Below are 16,920 nucleotides of genomic sequence, written 5' to 3'. Positions count from 1 at the left end.
CTAATGGTGAGCAAGTGGCTCTGGCCAGGGCTTCTCTAGGGCTGATTTTGTCCTTAGGTTCCCACTTGAAGATGTACAGGGATCCTGCCTACTTCTTGTCTGAAACCTGATAAAAGTTATCCCTGACAGACTGGTCACTTGGTTGAAAAAAATGTTTTTAGTGCATTAGGACTTAAACAGTATTATGCTTTCTTTATGAATTTAGTCTAATAAAAATATACTTAGAGGAGTTCTGAGCAGTATTTCAAGTACATGATTTTTAAATTAATTTCCTGCCCTCACAGGTTTGGGCTTTCAGTAAAGCTTCATTATAATTAAGATTTTGAAAACCCTGATTTTTTAGGGTCTCTTGTTTTAAAAATTGTTTCGGCTTGGTGATCCTGAGCAGGTTTACTTCTTGAAAGGATGAGGCTCAAGCAACTTCCTTCCCACCTTCCCAGAGAGAAGGCTGTGACATAGTAGGCTCTTTTTCATAAACCACTGAATAGTCTTCACAAGTGTTAGTTCAAAATCTGAAATGATACAAAGAAAACTAAACACATTAGCAGGAAACTGTTATTTGTGCAGTGGAGAGGAAAGGCTGGAACTCATCCTTGGAGTAGGTCCTCTTTGGGCTAAGGGTGAAGGCTGTGCTGTGTGAAACAGAATTAAGACCTTGTTTTATACCACTGCTTGTCTAAATTCTGTCCTTAAGAGCTTTGCAGAGTTAGGCTACAAGTAATGGCAGTGAGGTTGTGTAATCAAGGGCTTTAAGGAAAGCAGAATGGATTTGTACTAATTTTCAAGCTTTATGAAGAGATTAGGGAAATCCAGGAGGTGACATGGGCAAAAGACTTTCAGCCTGGGGTGAGACAAAGGTTTTTTACTGAAACCTTTTGTGTAAACCAATCCTAATAAAATAATGCATTTAAAAAGAGTCTTAGTATCTTCAGAAATCAAAGTACTTGCTGGGGGGTGGGACAAAGAGAAAAGACTTTCCAAGATCTGTAAAGAGAAAGAAACGGTCTTGCTTTGTCCCTCCCCTGTCAATAATAAACTCATCCAAAGATGCTAAACTGAGAACTCCTCCTTAGGTGGTACTTTATGACTGTCAACCTTGGGCAGCTCCAACTGAACAAGCTCCTTCCAATCTTCCTTGGTCAAATCCTTGGCCATGGTGGGATAAATGTGCAGCTTTCAGTGACCTCTGGATAAAGACAGTGCAGTCCTGTGTTTCTAGATGGCTGCATTTGTATTTTGTCTGTTCATTTAAAATTATATAAATCCTTTTTCTGTTTGCCCCAGATTAACTGTTCCCAAGTTCCTGTTCACTGACAGTGGAGAGATCAGACACTTGTCCTCTATGAACTGAGCAGCACATGGCACAGCGCTGTCTTTCCCTGGATCAGTGTCTGTTGTCTGTCAGATAAAAAACAGCTGGTCCTGGGTCCTAGCTGGCAGGTTGACAATGGGATCTTCTAACATTCAAAAAAGGAAGAGGAGTTAAGCATATAGTCAGTTATAAACTTCACTGTAAATAGTAATTGTGTAACATCAGTTTCCCTCTTTGGAGGAAGTAGGATCAGTGTATCTTCATTTACAAAAATTCCCAGAGCACTTCTGAGATCCAGCAATAATTCCATGCTCAGAGGCAACCCAGCAGTCCTGCCTTGCTGCTTAGCTTGGGTGCTCTCTAGGGCAGCAGTGGAGGTATTGGGGCAGCCATGTGGCTTGGCTCTTGGTGAGCCATGGCTGAGACCAAGGTCTGTCAGTGCTCACCCTTGGAACTCCTGAGAGTGCAGCCCCCCAGCCACTCTGCTTGCTCTGGTGGGTCCTGGCAGCACTGCCTGGCTCCACTTCCCGTTTCTCTGGCTGCTTGCAGTGGCAGCATGGAACAGCATTAAGACTTGGAGCAGTGTTGCTGAGAGTGAGGAGTGTGTTTGGACACTGCACTCTCTCCCTTCCCTTTCTTTCAGCTGGCAGTCTGGGAGCATCCCTGGGACAAAAAAAAAAAAAAAGGCAAATTTATGTTGGAAGAGGGCCTCCAACATGTGGAGCAAGAGGAGAAAAATAGGGGAGAGGGTATTCAAGGATTCAAAAAGAGGAGCCTTGGACATTAGCTTGTTTGTACTGCAGAGGCCAAAAAGGCAGCAGATGTGGGAAGCAGGCCCTGTAATTGGGGTGAGGCCAAGGTTACCTGGGCATTCTGTCTTGTGTGTGCCCAGGTCAGAGCTAGGAGAAGGGGGCACTCCCTCCCTGATCAGGTGCTCCCTTTCCAGGCACAGCTTCGTGCCACTGCATAAAGAACAAGACCAGGAAGCTGAGCCAGCTAAAAAGGAGTTCTGCTTTCTTCCTCTTGAAGTAATTTTGTGAGGAGTTGATTTCAGATCTGGCTCACAAGAGAGTTCCATGCAGAGGCTGCTGCCAGCACAGGAGGAAAGGCAGGGACAGCTGAAACAGGGGAAGGTGAGACTGTACCTTCAAGCAACAGCTGGATTTCTTCAGGGTTGCAGAATTGGTGTAGCTCAGGGGAACACTGTCGTCTCTTGGCTCACAGAGGATGTGATGAAGAAGGCTGCAGTGCCTGACTGGAAGAACCTTACCCTAATCTTTTTTTTGGCCCATTGGATGTCAGAGGAAAGGTCTGACTTTGTCTTTTGGTGCTCCTATCCCTATAAAGCACTGGGTGGATGTTCCTGGGGCCATGGTAGATGCTGTCTTGAGCCAGAGCTCAGTACAGTGGCACAGGAGAGACAAAGAAACCATGTCTCTGGGGAGTGCAGGGAGCTGGGAGCAGCACAGTACTGAGCCTGAGGTGCAGAAGGCATGGTACAGTTTATGCCAGCCAGATGACCAAGTGGTAGTGTCAGTCCATGTGCAGGCTTGCCAGAGCTGCACAAAGTGGTGTTACAGCACCAGCCTCCTGATAAGATTTTTAGGAGGTCAGGTTTGGTGGCACAGAGACTGTGATTTGGCAGTTTGCTGAGGAGGGATGTGGCTGTGCAGCTCAGCAGGGTGAGCTGCTGCAGGAAGCTGGGGCTGGGCCCCACAGAGCCTGGCCAGCATGAGGCTGCCTCCATTGGCCACCCCTGCTCTCTGGACCAACGTCATGCCAGGGTGGCAGACCGTGGCTCTGGACCCTGCACCCTCAAGGGATGCCGTGGTCAGTGCACTGGGGTGCACCAGATCTGCCAGTGGCACTTGGTGGCAGGCTGCTGTGAGGACCCCAGCACCATGCTGCAGGCAGGAGTGGGCACAGACTAGAGGGACCACCCAGCCGCTGTGCAGCCTGCAGAGGGTGTCAGCAAGTTCTGGTGAGGGGCTTTGCCCCTCAAAAATTTGACTTTCACCATTGGCTTTTATTATCTTAAGCAGTCCATGCATTTCTGGCAGGTTTTCATTGCTCTGAATTTACTCTGCAAGCAATGCCTCCAATGCAGTTGGGAGTGGGGCATGGTCTGGCAATGCATGACTGTGATTAGGTGCCACTTGGCTGTGTTTTGCAGGAGCATGGCTGATCCATCTGTGAGTAAGGTTCAGGGTTGCCAAAAGCAATGGGGAGGGTGTGTAATATCAAAATATGAATTAACAAATATCTCTCTCGGAAGAGCTTTTTCAGACACATCCCAGCATCATGATGGTCTGGATTTCTCCCCACTACCCTCAACTGTGGCTCAGAGCTGAGGGGTCTGCCTCTCCCCTTCTGTCCCACTGCAGACACAGTGGTAAGCACACTGCCAATATGTTGTGAAGCTGAAATGGTCCAGCATCATTTGGCATCTCACCCATTCCCCTGCCTGGCATAACACCCATCAACTCCTGAGCAATGTGGGACACTGTCATGGGGAAGGCCTGTGTTTTGATACAGTGTTTTTCTTCTGTGGGTAGAGGAGATTGCAGATCTGAACCAGAGGTGGGAAAGTAACATCTAGAAATGGTCTGGCACTGCAAAGTAGGAGGTGAGCAGTCCAGTCCCTGCCCCCAGAGCAGCTGATTGCTTTTTCCAGCCAAATCTGCCAAACTGGAGTCTGTTCTTCCTCTGCCCTGCCTTCTACAAGGTGAGACTAATGGAAGATCCCTCAACCTACAGATTCCTCAAATGGCCTGTTTTGGGGTGAAGGTGTCTTGTTCCTGGGTCACTTTCCTGCAGGGCTGTTCTTCTGATGGTCACCTCCTTCCTTGACAAGCAAGGTTTGGTGATGGTGGTGCCCTGCCTCAGACTGGGTTGATCCTTCTGGCCTCCTGCAGAGCAGCCAACCAGCTGGAATGGACATGGCACAAAAGATGTGGAGTTGTGTGTGTTCTGGTGATGCTGTCATATGAAGATATTTTGTTTTCATTTACCTCCTTGGAGATAAGAAGCCTGCTCAAGGAGTAAATGGATACAGGGAGGGTGTGTGTATGGCAGATGGTTTCTGCACAGAGGACAGTATTAGCCAACATGGTCTGACCTGTGATGGATCGGATCTGTGTTTCTTCCAGCCTTTCCCTATGCCCCATCCACTGTCATGGTTCAATCACATGCTGGATCTCAGGTGACCCAAGTTTATCTGTTCCCTACTAGAAGGATCTTTGTTGCCAGCTGCAGAGGGACCAGGTGGGACTGAGACTTTCTGCAGGCACTTTGTGGACTAGAAAAGCCAGTGTTGGGAGAGAAGAGAGCTGATCTAGAAATTTGTTGGGTAGACTATGAGTCGATCTTCAGTAATGAGAGCTGCCCTGGGAATGCAGGGCCTGGCTTCCCCATGCCATTGTGATTCAAATCCAGGTTAGGGATTGAATTTCATATCTCTGAGTCCTGGCACTGAACTGAAGCAACTGTGGGTTGGGGGGTGGGGAGAAGGGAGTGATGTCTGAGTGTACAGCAGGCTTGTCTTTGCTAGACCTGATCAGGAACTACCTCCTCTGCCTCTCTCTCCTTGGCTGGCCCATTGCTCTGCAGGTGCTCAGGACGTGGACCTGGCCAGGCTGTGTCGCATGGGCCATGCATTCCCACATCCTCCATTGTGTCTTTTGTTTGCTTTTATAAATACCATTTGGAAATGAAGTCTAGTGGTTCTTTTCCGCATCAGCCCTAGCTGCTGTATTTAATCATCCTGGGGTTGCTCTCTGGTGCTGCCATGTTTCCAGCCGCAGGCACCAACGACAACTAAATGAGCAGTTTCGGGCTCTGTCAGCAGAGGTAGCACAACAAATTTTTAATTAGACATATCTTACAGAAGATTATTACGTATGAGATTGGTATTTTGAGTTCACTGTCTCCATGTGCCTGTGGTTTGTGAGAGGCTCAGCTGGTGTGTTAAATCACTCCTTCACTTGAGTTGGGTGGGCACAAGGTAACAGCAGCACAACATGTAGCGCACAGGGTGTTGAATTCATCTTTTCCACCCCAGGGACCAAACCACAGTGAAATTATTTCCCTTCCCGAGATGCAGCTTGATTTTATGCTGACTCATACAGATCTCTTTGGATGCTGCCCTCTTGCAGGGACACCTCTGAAAACTGGAGGAAGATGTTCACCATTGGGTCTGCTGCATCCCAGCACAAATCAGGACATGTTAATCATCAGTGCTAGTTAGGAAGGCCGTTCATTTGAAAGTCCAATTTCTTGACATCAGCTTTCAGATTTGTGAAATCTCTGGGCACTTACATGTGGCTGTATTCCTCCCTGGAAAGAGTCTCCATGCAGCCCTTGTCCTGCATTAATCTCATGGGTGGCTTAGACTGCTGAGTCTTCCCACATCCCCGGCGATGCATGAGGCTACTGCTTGAGGCAGCCTCAGTCTTGCCAGGAGGCTGGACTGGGTGGGACCTGAGAGGACCAGTTTGGCACTGATTTTGCTTTCAGATGGCTGTGCATCAACAAGCCATAAGAGATGCTTCCAACCTCTCAGTGTGTGTCTGACTCCATGATGTGGTAGAAACCAAGTCCTCTTCCCACACCCCGTAACCTGTCTCAACCTGCTTCTAGTGACTCTCACAGACTGAGTTGTCATTTGCAGCAGGGGAAATGGAGGAAGCTCCACAGACATTGTAATTTCTGGGCTTCAGGGTTGGCCCTTTCTGGATCTACTAAAAAGAAGAAAAGGGGTTTCAAACACAACATGCAAACTGTATCCCTGAGCTTTCAGGACAGAGGAAAAGCTCTGAGATGATCAGTGCCCAGAATCAGTCACAGAGTGACTGGGGCTATTCTGCTTTTCTTCTGAGGACCCTCAACAAGAAGAAAGGAAGCAAGAAGGACTGGATGGTATCCTGAGAGTTGGGGGAACATTCCTTTAGGACATCTCAAGTCTGTTTCCTGCCTCTCCCCTCACTGGTCAGGTGTGAGAGGTCACGGAGCAGTCAGAACCATTCTGTTGAGGAGAGGTGGGAGCTCTGTATGCACAGGTATCTGGAGAACTGGATCCTGAATTTAGTTCTTCCTGGCTGGAGTTAGTGCAAGCCAACTCAGTGACGGCTGTAGGTGTGGTGCCTCATCCCTGGAATTCTTCAAGGCCAAGCTGCATGGAGCCCTGAAAAATGTAATCTAGCAGATGACATTCCTGCCCATGGCAGGACAGGTGAAACTAGATGCTCTTTAAGGTCCCCTCCAACCCAGACCATTTTGTGATTCTATAACCTTCTCCCCTACTGCCTGCATAAGCACAGAGAGCATTCCTGTGCATCAGTGTGGCTGGGACTCATGCTGGAGGGGCTGCAGTGCCAGCCCATGCCTTATTATGTCTTAAAGGACTTGTTCTTTAGCCTCTGCTGGCAACTAAGCCCCACACAGCAGCTCACTCACTCCCCGACAAATGGGATCAGGGAGAGAATCAGAAGAGAAGAAGTCAGATAACATGGGTAGAAAGAAAGACAGTTTAATAGGGAAAGCAAAAGCTGCACACATGAGCAAAGCAAAGCAGAGCGAAACAAGGAATTATGGTTTCCACAGGCAGACAGGTGTTCAGCCATCTCAGGGAGAACAGGGCCCCATCACGTGTAATGGCTATTCAGGAAGACAAACACCATCAGTCAGTATGTCCTGCCTTTCCTCCTTATTCTCCCCCACTTTATATACTGAGCATGATGTCATATGATATGGAATATCCCTTTGGTCAGCTGTCCCAGCTGCGCCTTCTTCCAAATTCCTTGTCACAAGAAGAAAAGGCCTTGGCTTTGTGTAAAGCCCTACTCAGCAATAACATCAACATCTCTATATTATCATTTTTGTCTTCAGCACAAATCTGAAACACAGCCCCATACTTCTGCTGTGAAGAATATGAATTCTACCCCAGCCAAAACCAGCATAGGGACTCAGGATAATTTCACTCTGCAGCAAGATCCAAACCACCTCACCTAGCACTGCTAATGGCTTGTCATACCTGAATATTTCCTCTGTGGAGTCATATTGTGCTATGGCAATATCAACTAGATGGGCTTGAGTAAACTGCTCTTGGTGTTCTCTTAATCCCCCCACAGATATCAATGTCCTTCAAAAACAAAATTTAAATGTTGATGGTTTCTATGTAGTTAAAAAAGAAGCTAGAGGAGAACAAAGAAAGGGGATTTAGCATTTTAGCTATGTTGAAGCCCAGGCTGTCACACCTGCTTGTACCTCTGCAGAGGAGTCTGTGGTTCTCTAGAGCTGTTGTGGCAGCATCCTGGGCCTCTCTGAAAAGCTACTGCATCAGCATCAGGAGCTGATGAGTGAGATACAGCTGGATGCTGTGGGACCTTGCTCCTGGTGAGGGTATGCAAATCAGACTGGGAGAAGGAGAAAAACAAAATTAAGCTCCTGGGGGGTAGAGAAGTGGTGAAATGGAAAACGGTGGTACCTGCTGTAGTGTCTTGGTACCACACAGACTTTTGCATACAGTTCTTGGTCTGCAGGGGCAAATGAGATCAAGAAACGTGCCCTGGCGGAGTGGCTGAAACTGGCTGTGGGGCCAGATGCAACTGTGTCATGGTGGGGAATGCTGAGAAACTCTGCTGTGGTTCCAGGAGCTGGGGTCCCACCTGAGGCCTTGGAGGATTTGGGAAGGGAATGAAGGAAGGGGTGATGCTGACAGCCCTGTGCTGGAAGCTCAGTCCTTTCCATGCTTTTCTATGCCATGGCTCCATCACAGCCTGCAAGGAGAGGTGGCAGGTGAGGAATTCAGTACCATTCAGATGACTCTTAGGTCCAACAGAAAGACTCTGCAAGAATATTGGAGGCTTCACATACATGGATTAGATTGAAAATTACCAGTAATTACATTTAGGGTAATAATATCAGAGAGCTTTATTCAGATGCGGTGACCTCACCTATCACTTGTTTTTTAAATCAAGGTAAAGCACTTTTCAGAAAAAGACACTTGGGCTCAGCATCACTAGGGCTGCTGAAGGTAGTCAGGGGGAGAGTCTGGTGCTTAAGGGATTTCAAACCAGTACTGATCTCTTCTGGCCTCAAAGTCTGTTCTACATAGAAGGCACAACCTGTAATATCCTTCCTGGTCTATTTTTGTCCTCAAACTTTATGTTTTCTGTCTTCTCTTGGCTGGTGAATGGCACCTCTTGGTGCTAGTCAGGTACCATCTCACCATATTAGACTGGCCTGAATTTCATTTCTGTTCGCTTGTAAGAATAGTGGTATTCTTTGCCTGTCTTCCAGTTGATACCATCAGCGTAGCTCCCGTGCATACCCATCCAGTACATCCCATTCAGGTTTGAGTAATGACAGTCATTGTACCACCACGCTCCCTTGTATTCTGTGGCACAGTTAAAGGAGCTCATGTCATTGTCCTGATCTGTTGTTGAAAATGGCATGTCCCTGTGGTATGATAAAGAGTCTCCTGCAGAGAGCACAGGTTCACAGTTACCGCAGTAAGGATCACAAACAGGACCTTGATGTGCCTGTGCACCCTTGCTGGGCACCAGTGGCCCTTGCTGGGTGCAAGGCAGATTTTATATATCCCGCTGTAATGTTGCCCCAGTTGCCCAGGTTTCTTCCTTGGTCGTGGACAAAAGAAGAATCCTGAGCTCTGCTAAAACACACAGACAATTTAGCTATGCCTGTTAATCAAATGGGTCAGATTCTCCTTGCAGATACACAGGTGTCACTTCTCTTGCACTGCTCAGGTTCTCTGCAGACACACTGGTGTCTCAAATACTAGACAGAATTGCAGTGTACAAAGTCACATAAACGCAGTGCACTGCTTTCTCAGGTGTTGATTCACTCATTCTTTTATGAGGGATATTGAATTTTGCAGGAAATTTGTTTGCTGTGAATGTGAGCAGGGTGAAATGTGGGGACCCGGTGGGGACAGGCAGCCCTGGCCTCACTCCACAGTGCCAGGATCAGGACCTTGACCCCCAGCACAGCACCTGTGATTTTTAAAGAAAAGCAAAATGTCAGGTATCAAGAGAATGCGGTGCTGATGCTGCAACAGCTGAACAGCACCCCAGGCCTGGAAATGCCAGACTTCATGGTCAAATATTTCCTGCCAAAGTAATCAAAAGCAGAACTTGGCCTGGTTGCTCCAGAGCTGTTGGGAAGGTCAATTGGGTTGGGTGCTGCTCAGGACCAGGCTCCACATTTTCTGTTGAAACATGTGGCTGGGCTTGTAGGTAATGCTCTGGGCCACACTTCTATGATGGGTGTCTCTCTCCTTCCCTGCACCTAGAGGTCATGCACCCAGAGGTACCATGGCCAGTTTTAAAAAATCGTTATAAAATGTAGCTGATACAAGGAGTTTGCATGATACAGCTCTACGTTATAGATGCTGAGCACTTCTGAAATGCTCTAGTAAAACATATTTTCCCAGTGAGCTGCCTCAAACTTACCAGCATTTCCACCAAGGAAGTCCCCTAGAACCAGTCTGTATTTCTCAGACTCTCCCAAAACTCTGAATGAAGCATACTTGGCAAAATAGTAGTTGTTCTCAAAGTCTCTCAGGTCAATGCGGAGTTCACAGGGTCCTAGAAGAAAAGGTTGACAGCAGTGGTGCAGAGCTTATGGTGGATACGTCCCTGGATGTCAGGGGAGGGGGTTTAAGGAGCCCTGAGCTATCTTGAGAGAAACTTCCTCTACGTGAGAAATTATGTTTTATTTAATATTCCCACAGAGGATATTAATATCCTCTGCCTTTGATGGTTTTCTTGGGAAGCACCTTCTCTGATATAATGGTGGGTGGTCATGAGCACTGAAAGCTACATGCTCAGGACTCCTGCACACAGCTCTGACTTCAAGCCTTTGTGTGGACAAGATGACGCCAACATAACCAGTTGAGTAGGAAAATGTTTTGGCCTGTCTCCAGGATAGACCATGGAGCCAGCTCATTCTCTTTCTTGAATTCTTTGTTGGTTTTTTTTAAGATTACAATTTCCTCTATGTAATTGGCTGCAAGAACCTACATCCTGCTGGGGATTAACAGTAGGGGGCATCAAATGGATGCAAGAAGCTCAGAGGTCTTTAATGATCCAATGTGGTACAGGCATTGGACTCTCATGGCCCCGGCCCGGGACAGAGGCAAACCTTACCCAGCGAGGTGAGGAAGTGGATGTTGTCATTCCCCATCCAGAACTCTGTCAGCTGGTTGCCAAAGCCACGTTTGTATGAATCCCAATCTCGTAAGAATTTCACTGACCCATCCCAGCGCCTCTGGAAAACCTAGAGGAAAGGAGACCCTGAGCCAAACCAGCCCATCCCTCGCCCAAAGCATCCACAGCACCTGAGGTACACGGCCCCCTGCATCAGGACACTCTTGTAGGTCTCTGGGGAGCAAACCTCAAAGGAGTCCCTCAATAGAGGATGTCCTCCATCTGCCCTTGGAAATAAGGACAAAATGATTTGCTGATTTAAGCAGCGAGTGGCTCTTGATCTGCTCCCAGAGACAACTCCTGAGAGATTCTCCTTCATCCACACAGGGATTCACACTGGCTTGCTAATGTGAACTTCGGCTGTCTGCTCAGTCAGTGTTTTCCTCCCTTTTGGTTCTATTTTGGAGCCACCCTTTTCAGCCTTAACAAAAATCACTTTAGGAACATACAAACCTCCCTCTCTCATCCTACTCACAATCCATCCCCCACCATCTGTGTCCATGTCGCAGAAGACAGCTGTGGCATTGCAGCCTTGGGGGTAGATGGTGTACCAGCCGCTCAAGATCTTCCCTTTGCCCAACAGCTCTTGGCAATTCTTGGGTTCTGTGCAAATCAGAGAAAGAGATCACATGGAAGGAGTTATAATGTGCTCACTGCATCCAGGGAGCACACCAGCCTTGAGGCTTGGAGCCCTTCAGCACCCAGCTAGCTCATAGCACTGCAGGACCCTGGCATGCAGCTTCTGGGAAATAAACCCTGCCATGGTTTCTGAGTCCATATATTGCAGGGGAGATGGGCCCCTTCTAAGAGATGGTCTAAGGTGCTCAGATTCCTCTCATTCACAGTGACTCTCTTGGGGGTCTGGGTGATGGAGCTGCTCTGAGAAGGAATTTGTCCATGCTCCGAAATGTTTGGAGGACACATAGGATGTGTGTGGAGTTGGCAGAAAAGGAATAGTCATACAGAGAGACAGCTCCCTGGCATGCAGCTGTGAACAGTGTTCAGATCATCGTCTGTGGATTGAATCATAGCATCACAGACTGTTTAGGGTTGGAAGGAACTTAAATTTCGTTCCACCCCCATGCCATGGGCAGGGACACCTTCCACTAAACAAGATTGTTCCAAACTCAATCCAGCCTGGCCTTGAACGCTTCCATGGAGGGGGCAGCCACTGCTTCTTTTGGCAACCTGTGCCACTGCCTCACCACCCTACTCAAATTGTTCTGAGTAAAAAATTTCCTCCTAATACCTAATCTGAATCCTCTTTTCATTTTAAATCATTCCCCCTTGTCCACTCAATGCCCATGTAAAAAATCACTCTCCAGCATTTTTATAAACACCTTTTAAGTACTGAAGGGCCACACTGAGGTTTCCCCAAGACAGACAACACTTTTGAATATATATAATATATATATACATAGATGTACATATTAAGCATAATTTTTTTCCTTCCCAAAACCATACCTGCAAACGGAAGCTCAGATTCACCTGTGACTGAAATGGTCCCTATCAGACATCCCAGCCTAAACCTGCATCTGTGTCTGTCTTAGGGAAAGTTTTGGGAGATGATCTCAGACGATGATGCTGGTGGTGCAGATGTCCCAATGTGCTGTGTGGTGCATGGATGCACAGCTGTACCAGACGGTCTTGTGGGCATGGATGTCCATCCTAATGGAGGTATGGTCCTGGACTTGGCCTTTTCCTTATTAGTCAAATGTTTTACATGCCCAGTAAACATAAAAGGGCAGAGGAGTGGCTGGGGCAGCAGGGGGCAGTTCAGTGGCATCCCAGTCCCTCAGGTGTTACAGCAGCTCTGATCTGCCTGGCCCTGCATGTGACTGTGGCCATGCAACACCCAGTTGTAGCCAGAGCAGGTTGTAGCTCTGGCTTTAGCTCATGAAGTCAGATGGGTTAACTGAAGCTTTTTTGTTTTCTTTCTCCCTTTTTTTTCCCCATCTTTTTTCCAATGATTAGGTTAATCTGATCACTACCACATATGTGAACTCTGCATCTACGGAAGCTTCCCACTCCAGCAAGTGGAGGGGTGTAACTGCCTTTTAAGTAGCTGCATGTCCATACAGCTCTTTCTAATGATTTCATCTTGGAAACCAGGACACTGAAGCTCCAAAAAACTCAGATAGACCTCCTCCAGGTCTATCTCTCCCACACAGAGAACAGGAGACCCGAATAGTGCTCAGAGAACATGACTTTCTTGGCCTGACTGGAGTACAGAATAGACCCACAGAAGCTGCATGTACCTGTGAGAATCAAATTGGTTAACTGTGATATTTCCTTACTCTGTCCTTTAATGTCACTCTGAATTTTTTCTTATTCCTGTCCTGACTTCTGTTGCAGGTAGTCCACCAACATGAACTCTTCAAAGCTGACAATGGCATGGACCTAGAACGAAACTCACCCCATATTTCTGGAAATCCAGGCTCTCCTTTTGTTCCTATTGGACAAACAACATCATCAATTTTTCTTCAGCTTCCACAGTCAGCACTCCCCCCAGCAGCTGGCATCATTGCCAAGACAAATCTAGCTGAACTGGAGAGCTGTGATATTACAGGAAGCCCTTGGCTCCTCTGCGCTAAACAGATGAAAGGCATGGAGAAACCAGGCAAGAGGAGTAACTAAATATAAGCTCTGCCCTGGCTGCTCCCAGGCCCACCAGAGGAGACCCACCAGCCCATCTGCACAGACCTTGGAGAGCATGGGGGGGGTCATATGGGAGCCCAAGTCATACATAGACCCCTGTAACTACAGCAAAGACACCCAGCACCCTGAGACACCGGGAGCAGCTCTGCAGGCTGCCCAGAAGGTTCATGGGGTGGCTACTGGCTGGTGCACAAGCTGATGGTGCCAGGCAGCAACACCAGGTTCTGGAGCGGAGGGCAGTACCTGTTGCTGAAGAGCTGGTTTGGGAAGAGTTCTGCCCACAGCACCTGGGCCAGGGCTGAGCCTATGATGGGGCACAACTCTCACCAAAGAGCTCCATCCAATTCCTAGTGGGGTACTTCTATTTCTCTATAATTGCTCTGTTCTGGTGTGTTGTTGCAGAACAGTACAGGTGGAAGTCTAACAAAGTAGCTTACATGCTGAATTCAGCACAGCATGATTTACCTTTCAGTCCTGGCAAGCCGGGCTCTCCAGCTGCTCCTGCAAAACACAAGAGGAAAATGCTCATCACATACGAATTACTGTGGCTGCCCAGGTGGCTGCCCCAGGCCCTCAATATGTCCCAGATGTACAAGAGAGCCTGTCAAGAGGTGCAAAGGTACGGTGCTGAACTGAGTGTCCCAGGTGGTGCTGCCATGTTTTCTTGAACAACAGTATCTCTCGGATACAGCAGGAAGACCCAGATACAGGGAAGAGAGAACTGCTGTGCCACCTCCTGTTTATAGTCAGACACTTGTGAGATTTTGTGCAATAGCTGCTTTTTCAGTGGGTTTGTCCGTCTCCTACTGAAGTTTCAGCTCAAGTCTGTGGTGCTTTTGGCCAAGGTGTTTTCCCTGCTTGTCAGTGCTCAGTTCCTGGGTGCTACTTTGTACTGGGAACTCCCTTCTTTTAGAAGAGTTACATTTCCAACATTTGCAGCACACAGGCCCTGCTGAAGATCCTAAGTACAAGCTGGGTGAGGAAAGCCAGTTTCTCAACAGACATGTTGCTCTTTTCAAGGGCTCATCCTATTACAAAGAAAACCTCACCGTGTGTCAGATGTTTCCTGGTGGTTTGATCCCATCCTTCTAATCAAGTGGGCATTGTGCACGGAGTCCAAACCTGGAGGCTGTTGGAAGCACTGCCAACAGCCTCTGAGGCCTCTGAGATGAAGCTCTGCAGTGACTTTCAAAGTTCCTCAGAGCTGCGGGATATTTGGGCAGGTTTGTTTTTCGGTGGAGGAAGGGTAGGAGTGGGGAATAGGGAGAGGTCTGATTTTAGGGTGCTGTTAAGGATCAGTGGGAACTTTGAGAAGAGTAGTATCTTCCTCTGTGCTGCGGTCCCACTCAAGGACACTGTTTCTAAAGCTCACTCCATGCAATAGCCATACCCCAAAATCAGGCTTTGACTATGCTACTTCAGGGCTGTTTCCTGGACTATGGCCAACCCTGCAGTTCATTTCTGTAGACCCAGTCTCCCAATACTTGTCCTGAGCTTGGGGAGATTTATGGATTAGAACTGAATATGTTATGCGTTACCTTTTGCACCAGGTGGTCCTGCTTTCCCAGGGAATCCCTGGTTTCCCATTTCTCCTGTAAAGAAAGACTCATTTTTTTATGTGCACGTTGCAAGCTGACCAGAGGGGAGAGGTCACAAAATCCGGGATAGCTGGGCCTTCACTTTCGCAGAAGAAAGGGAGCTGGGTTTTTTAAATTACATTCAGTCTTGCAATGTAGTTTACTCTTTTTCCTTACTCCTTTTCTTTTGTTGAAGCCTCACTACACTTACACTGTCAGTTTAAGTCCTAATCTGCAGAAAATAAATGGGTTATTTTGCTGCAGAGAAACAAATGAATTATGACATTTCACACCCTAGCATGTCTTTTGACTTTCAGACTTGTGACAGGACTCGGGGAAGAAACAGGTGACTCCATGTGTATCAGAACATGTCTAGTTGGGGGTGTTTTCCACTCCTATTTGATTCTCCAGTTGTTAACAGCGACCAGTGCCAAGGCTGCCACTGCTGAAGCCTCATCTTGCTTCCCTTAACCAAAGCAAAAAAGCTGTCTCGTATCACAGTTCTCATCCTTGGCTTTAGGGGTCTCACCTTTTTTTCCTGGGAGACCTGGTTCTCCTTTTGGGCCAGAGACACCTGGGATACCTGGGCATCCTTGGAGAATGGCGAGTCGGTCAGCATCACCCAGTCCCACTATTCTCACCTCTGAGGAAATGAAGACAGTGTTTGTGGAGATTATTAGGGTTCTGAAATATTTTGGAGAGGAAAGCAAACCCTCTGAAGTTGAGGAAAAACTTGATCAAAAGCAATGAGTGTGGAAATTTGAAGGTGTTGTGTGGATTGACAGCTGTTGTATGAATGGCATTGAGGATCTCACATTTTAGGGGAGCCAGACTCTGAATCTGTCCTACCTCAGGAGAGTTCAGTAGGAGAGGAGGCTGATTTATATGAAATATATATGACATTGCATGACAAATACACTGCAGCTTAATAAAACAAAAGCTGAGAGGTACACCAGTGGAATATTAACAGTGGAGTAAGTGACACTGATGGATCTGTGGACAGTAAGTGTTCTCTTAAATTTCCTGATGGCAGGTCAGTTTGAAATTTCCCTATGGCCTTCATGAGGAATACAAACAGAACACTGCACTGCATAGCATCCCCAGGCTTCCAGGGTGCCTGGCACCCAGCAGGCATCCACCGATCCTCTGTATTTTTCTGCATCCTTTGGTAACTGTGCCAAGGCATCACCAACAAAAACCTTAACCAGGATGGAAAATCTCAACAGGAACAGCCTGTTCCTAGAGATCCCGGTGGTGACTGGGGAAGGATGTTGCATTTTTAATTGGAATTTGCTTTGTTAAGTGGCTTCTCAGACTTCAGCATCCCCCTTGCCCTCCCACTACTTGCAGCTGAGTTTAAAAAAGCATAGAAGGAACAAAATTATATGCCACTCCACCCCCCTCCCCCACCCCCAGCTCCTACTCTTATGGGGAGAGATGAAACAGGCTGTCTCAGTGGGATGGCAGTAAGATTTGTGCTCCACTCACCCGAGCAGGTGTCCTCAGCATCACAAATACTCGCTGTCAGGCTGAGCAGTACCAGGAGAGCTGGGGGTGCCTTTCCCATGGCCAGCACTGCTCTCTGCTTTCTGTACAGCTTCTCTCAGCCACCTCACAGGCGCTGTGGTCAACACTGACCCATCCAAGCCTTTTATATCTAACAAACAGCCCCAATGTAAGCTCCACCTCTGCACTTGGCTGCTGGGGCCTGGCTAGGTCTCAAGTTGTTTCCCAGATAAGCCATTTTCCACAAGTCTGATTGGAAAGTTCTAGCCTGGCTGCCCCAGCTGCCTTACCTCTGTCCTCTGAAAAGTCTGTATGCCTTTCCCTTCTCATATTGTGTTTCTAGAGAAAATGAAAGAGCAAAAATGTGTTTAGCTAAGTGTAGATATCTCCCCCCATCCTACCTGCTACTCGCCCTTTGTGAAGAGCAGAACTTATTGTGTAGATGGGGAAAATGAGGCACTGGGAGTCAAAAGCCCAAGGTCAGCTGAGGCCAGTGGCAGAAAGAAGTACACATGACCTCACACTGCAGCACTCTGCCTTCCCACCAGTGCAGCGCCACTTCCCAACCCTTCAAACAGAGACTTCTGTTTATACATGATCCATGACTGTCATGGAGTTCAAACTCTGTGCATCCAGGCAA

At 47.6% G+C, this 16,920-nt stretch overlaps 1 protein-coding gene across 1 annotated transcript; it reads right to left on the bottom strand.

Annotated features, from left to right (window-relative positions):
• Positions 1–8,423: 8,423 nt before the first annotated feature.
• Positions 8,424–16,368, bottom strand: LOC114064129 (ficolin-1-like). The gene is made up of 9 exons (XM_027896895.1): positions 16,263–16,368; positions 15,304–15,417; positions 14,736–14,789; positions 13,663–13,698; positions 12,956–12,991; positions 11,015–11,142; positions 10,480–10,609; positions 9,784–9,918; positions 8,424–8,792 (listed from the first exon to the last, which is right to left on the bottom strand). The coding sequence occupies exons 1-9, from the start codon at positions 16,339–16,341 to the stop codon at positions 8,545–8,547; spliced, it is 960 nt and encodes a 319-aa protein (XP_027752696.1). The 5' UTR covers positions 16,342–16,368; the 3' UTR covers positions 8,424–8,544.
• Between the last annotated feature and the right edge of the window lie 552 nt (positions 16,369–16,920).

This window comes from Empidonax traillii, unplaced genomic scaffold (genome assembly GCF_003031625.1).
Source record: "Empidonax traillii isolate 1590-97213 ecotype Southwest subspecies unplaced genomic scaffold, ASM303162v1 scaffold520:size1094406, whole genome shotgun sequence".
NCBI lineage: Eukaryota > Metazoa > Chordata > Aves > Passeriformes > Tyrannidae > Empidonax > Empidonax traillii.
Note: the sequence above shows the minus strand (reverse complement) of the source record. Positions and strands in the feature narration are given on the sequence as shown.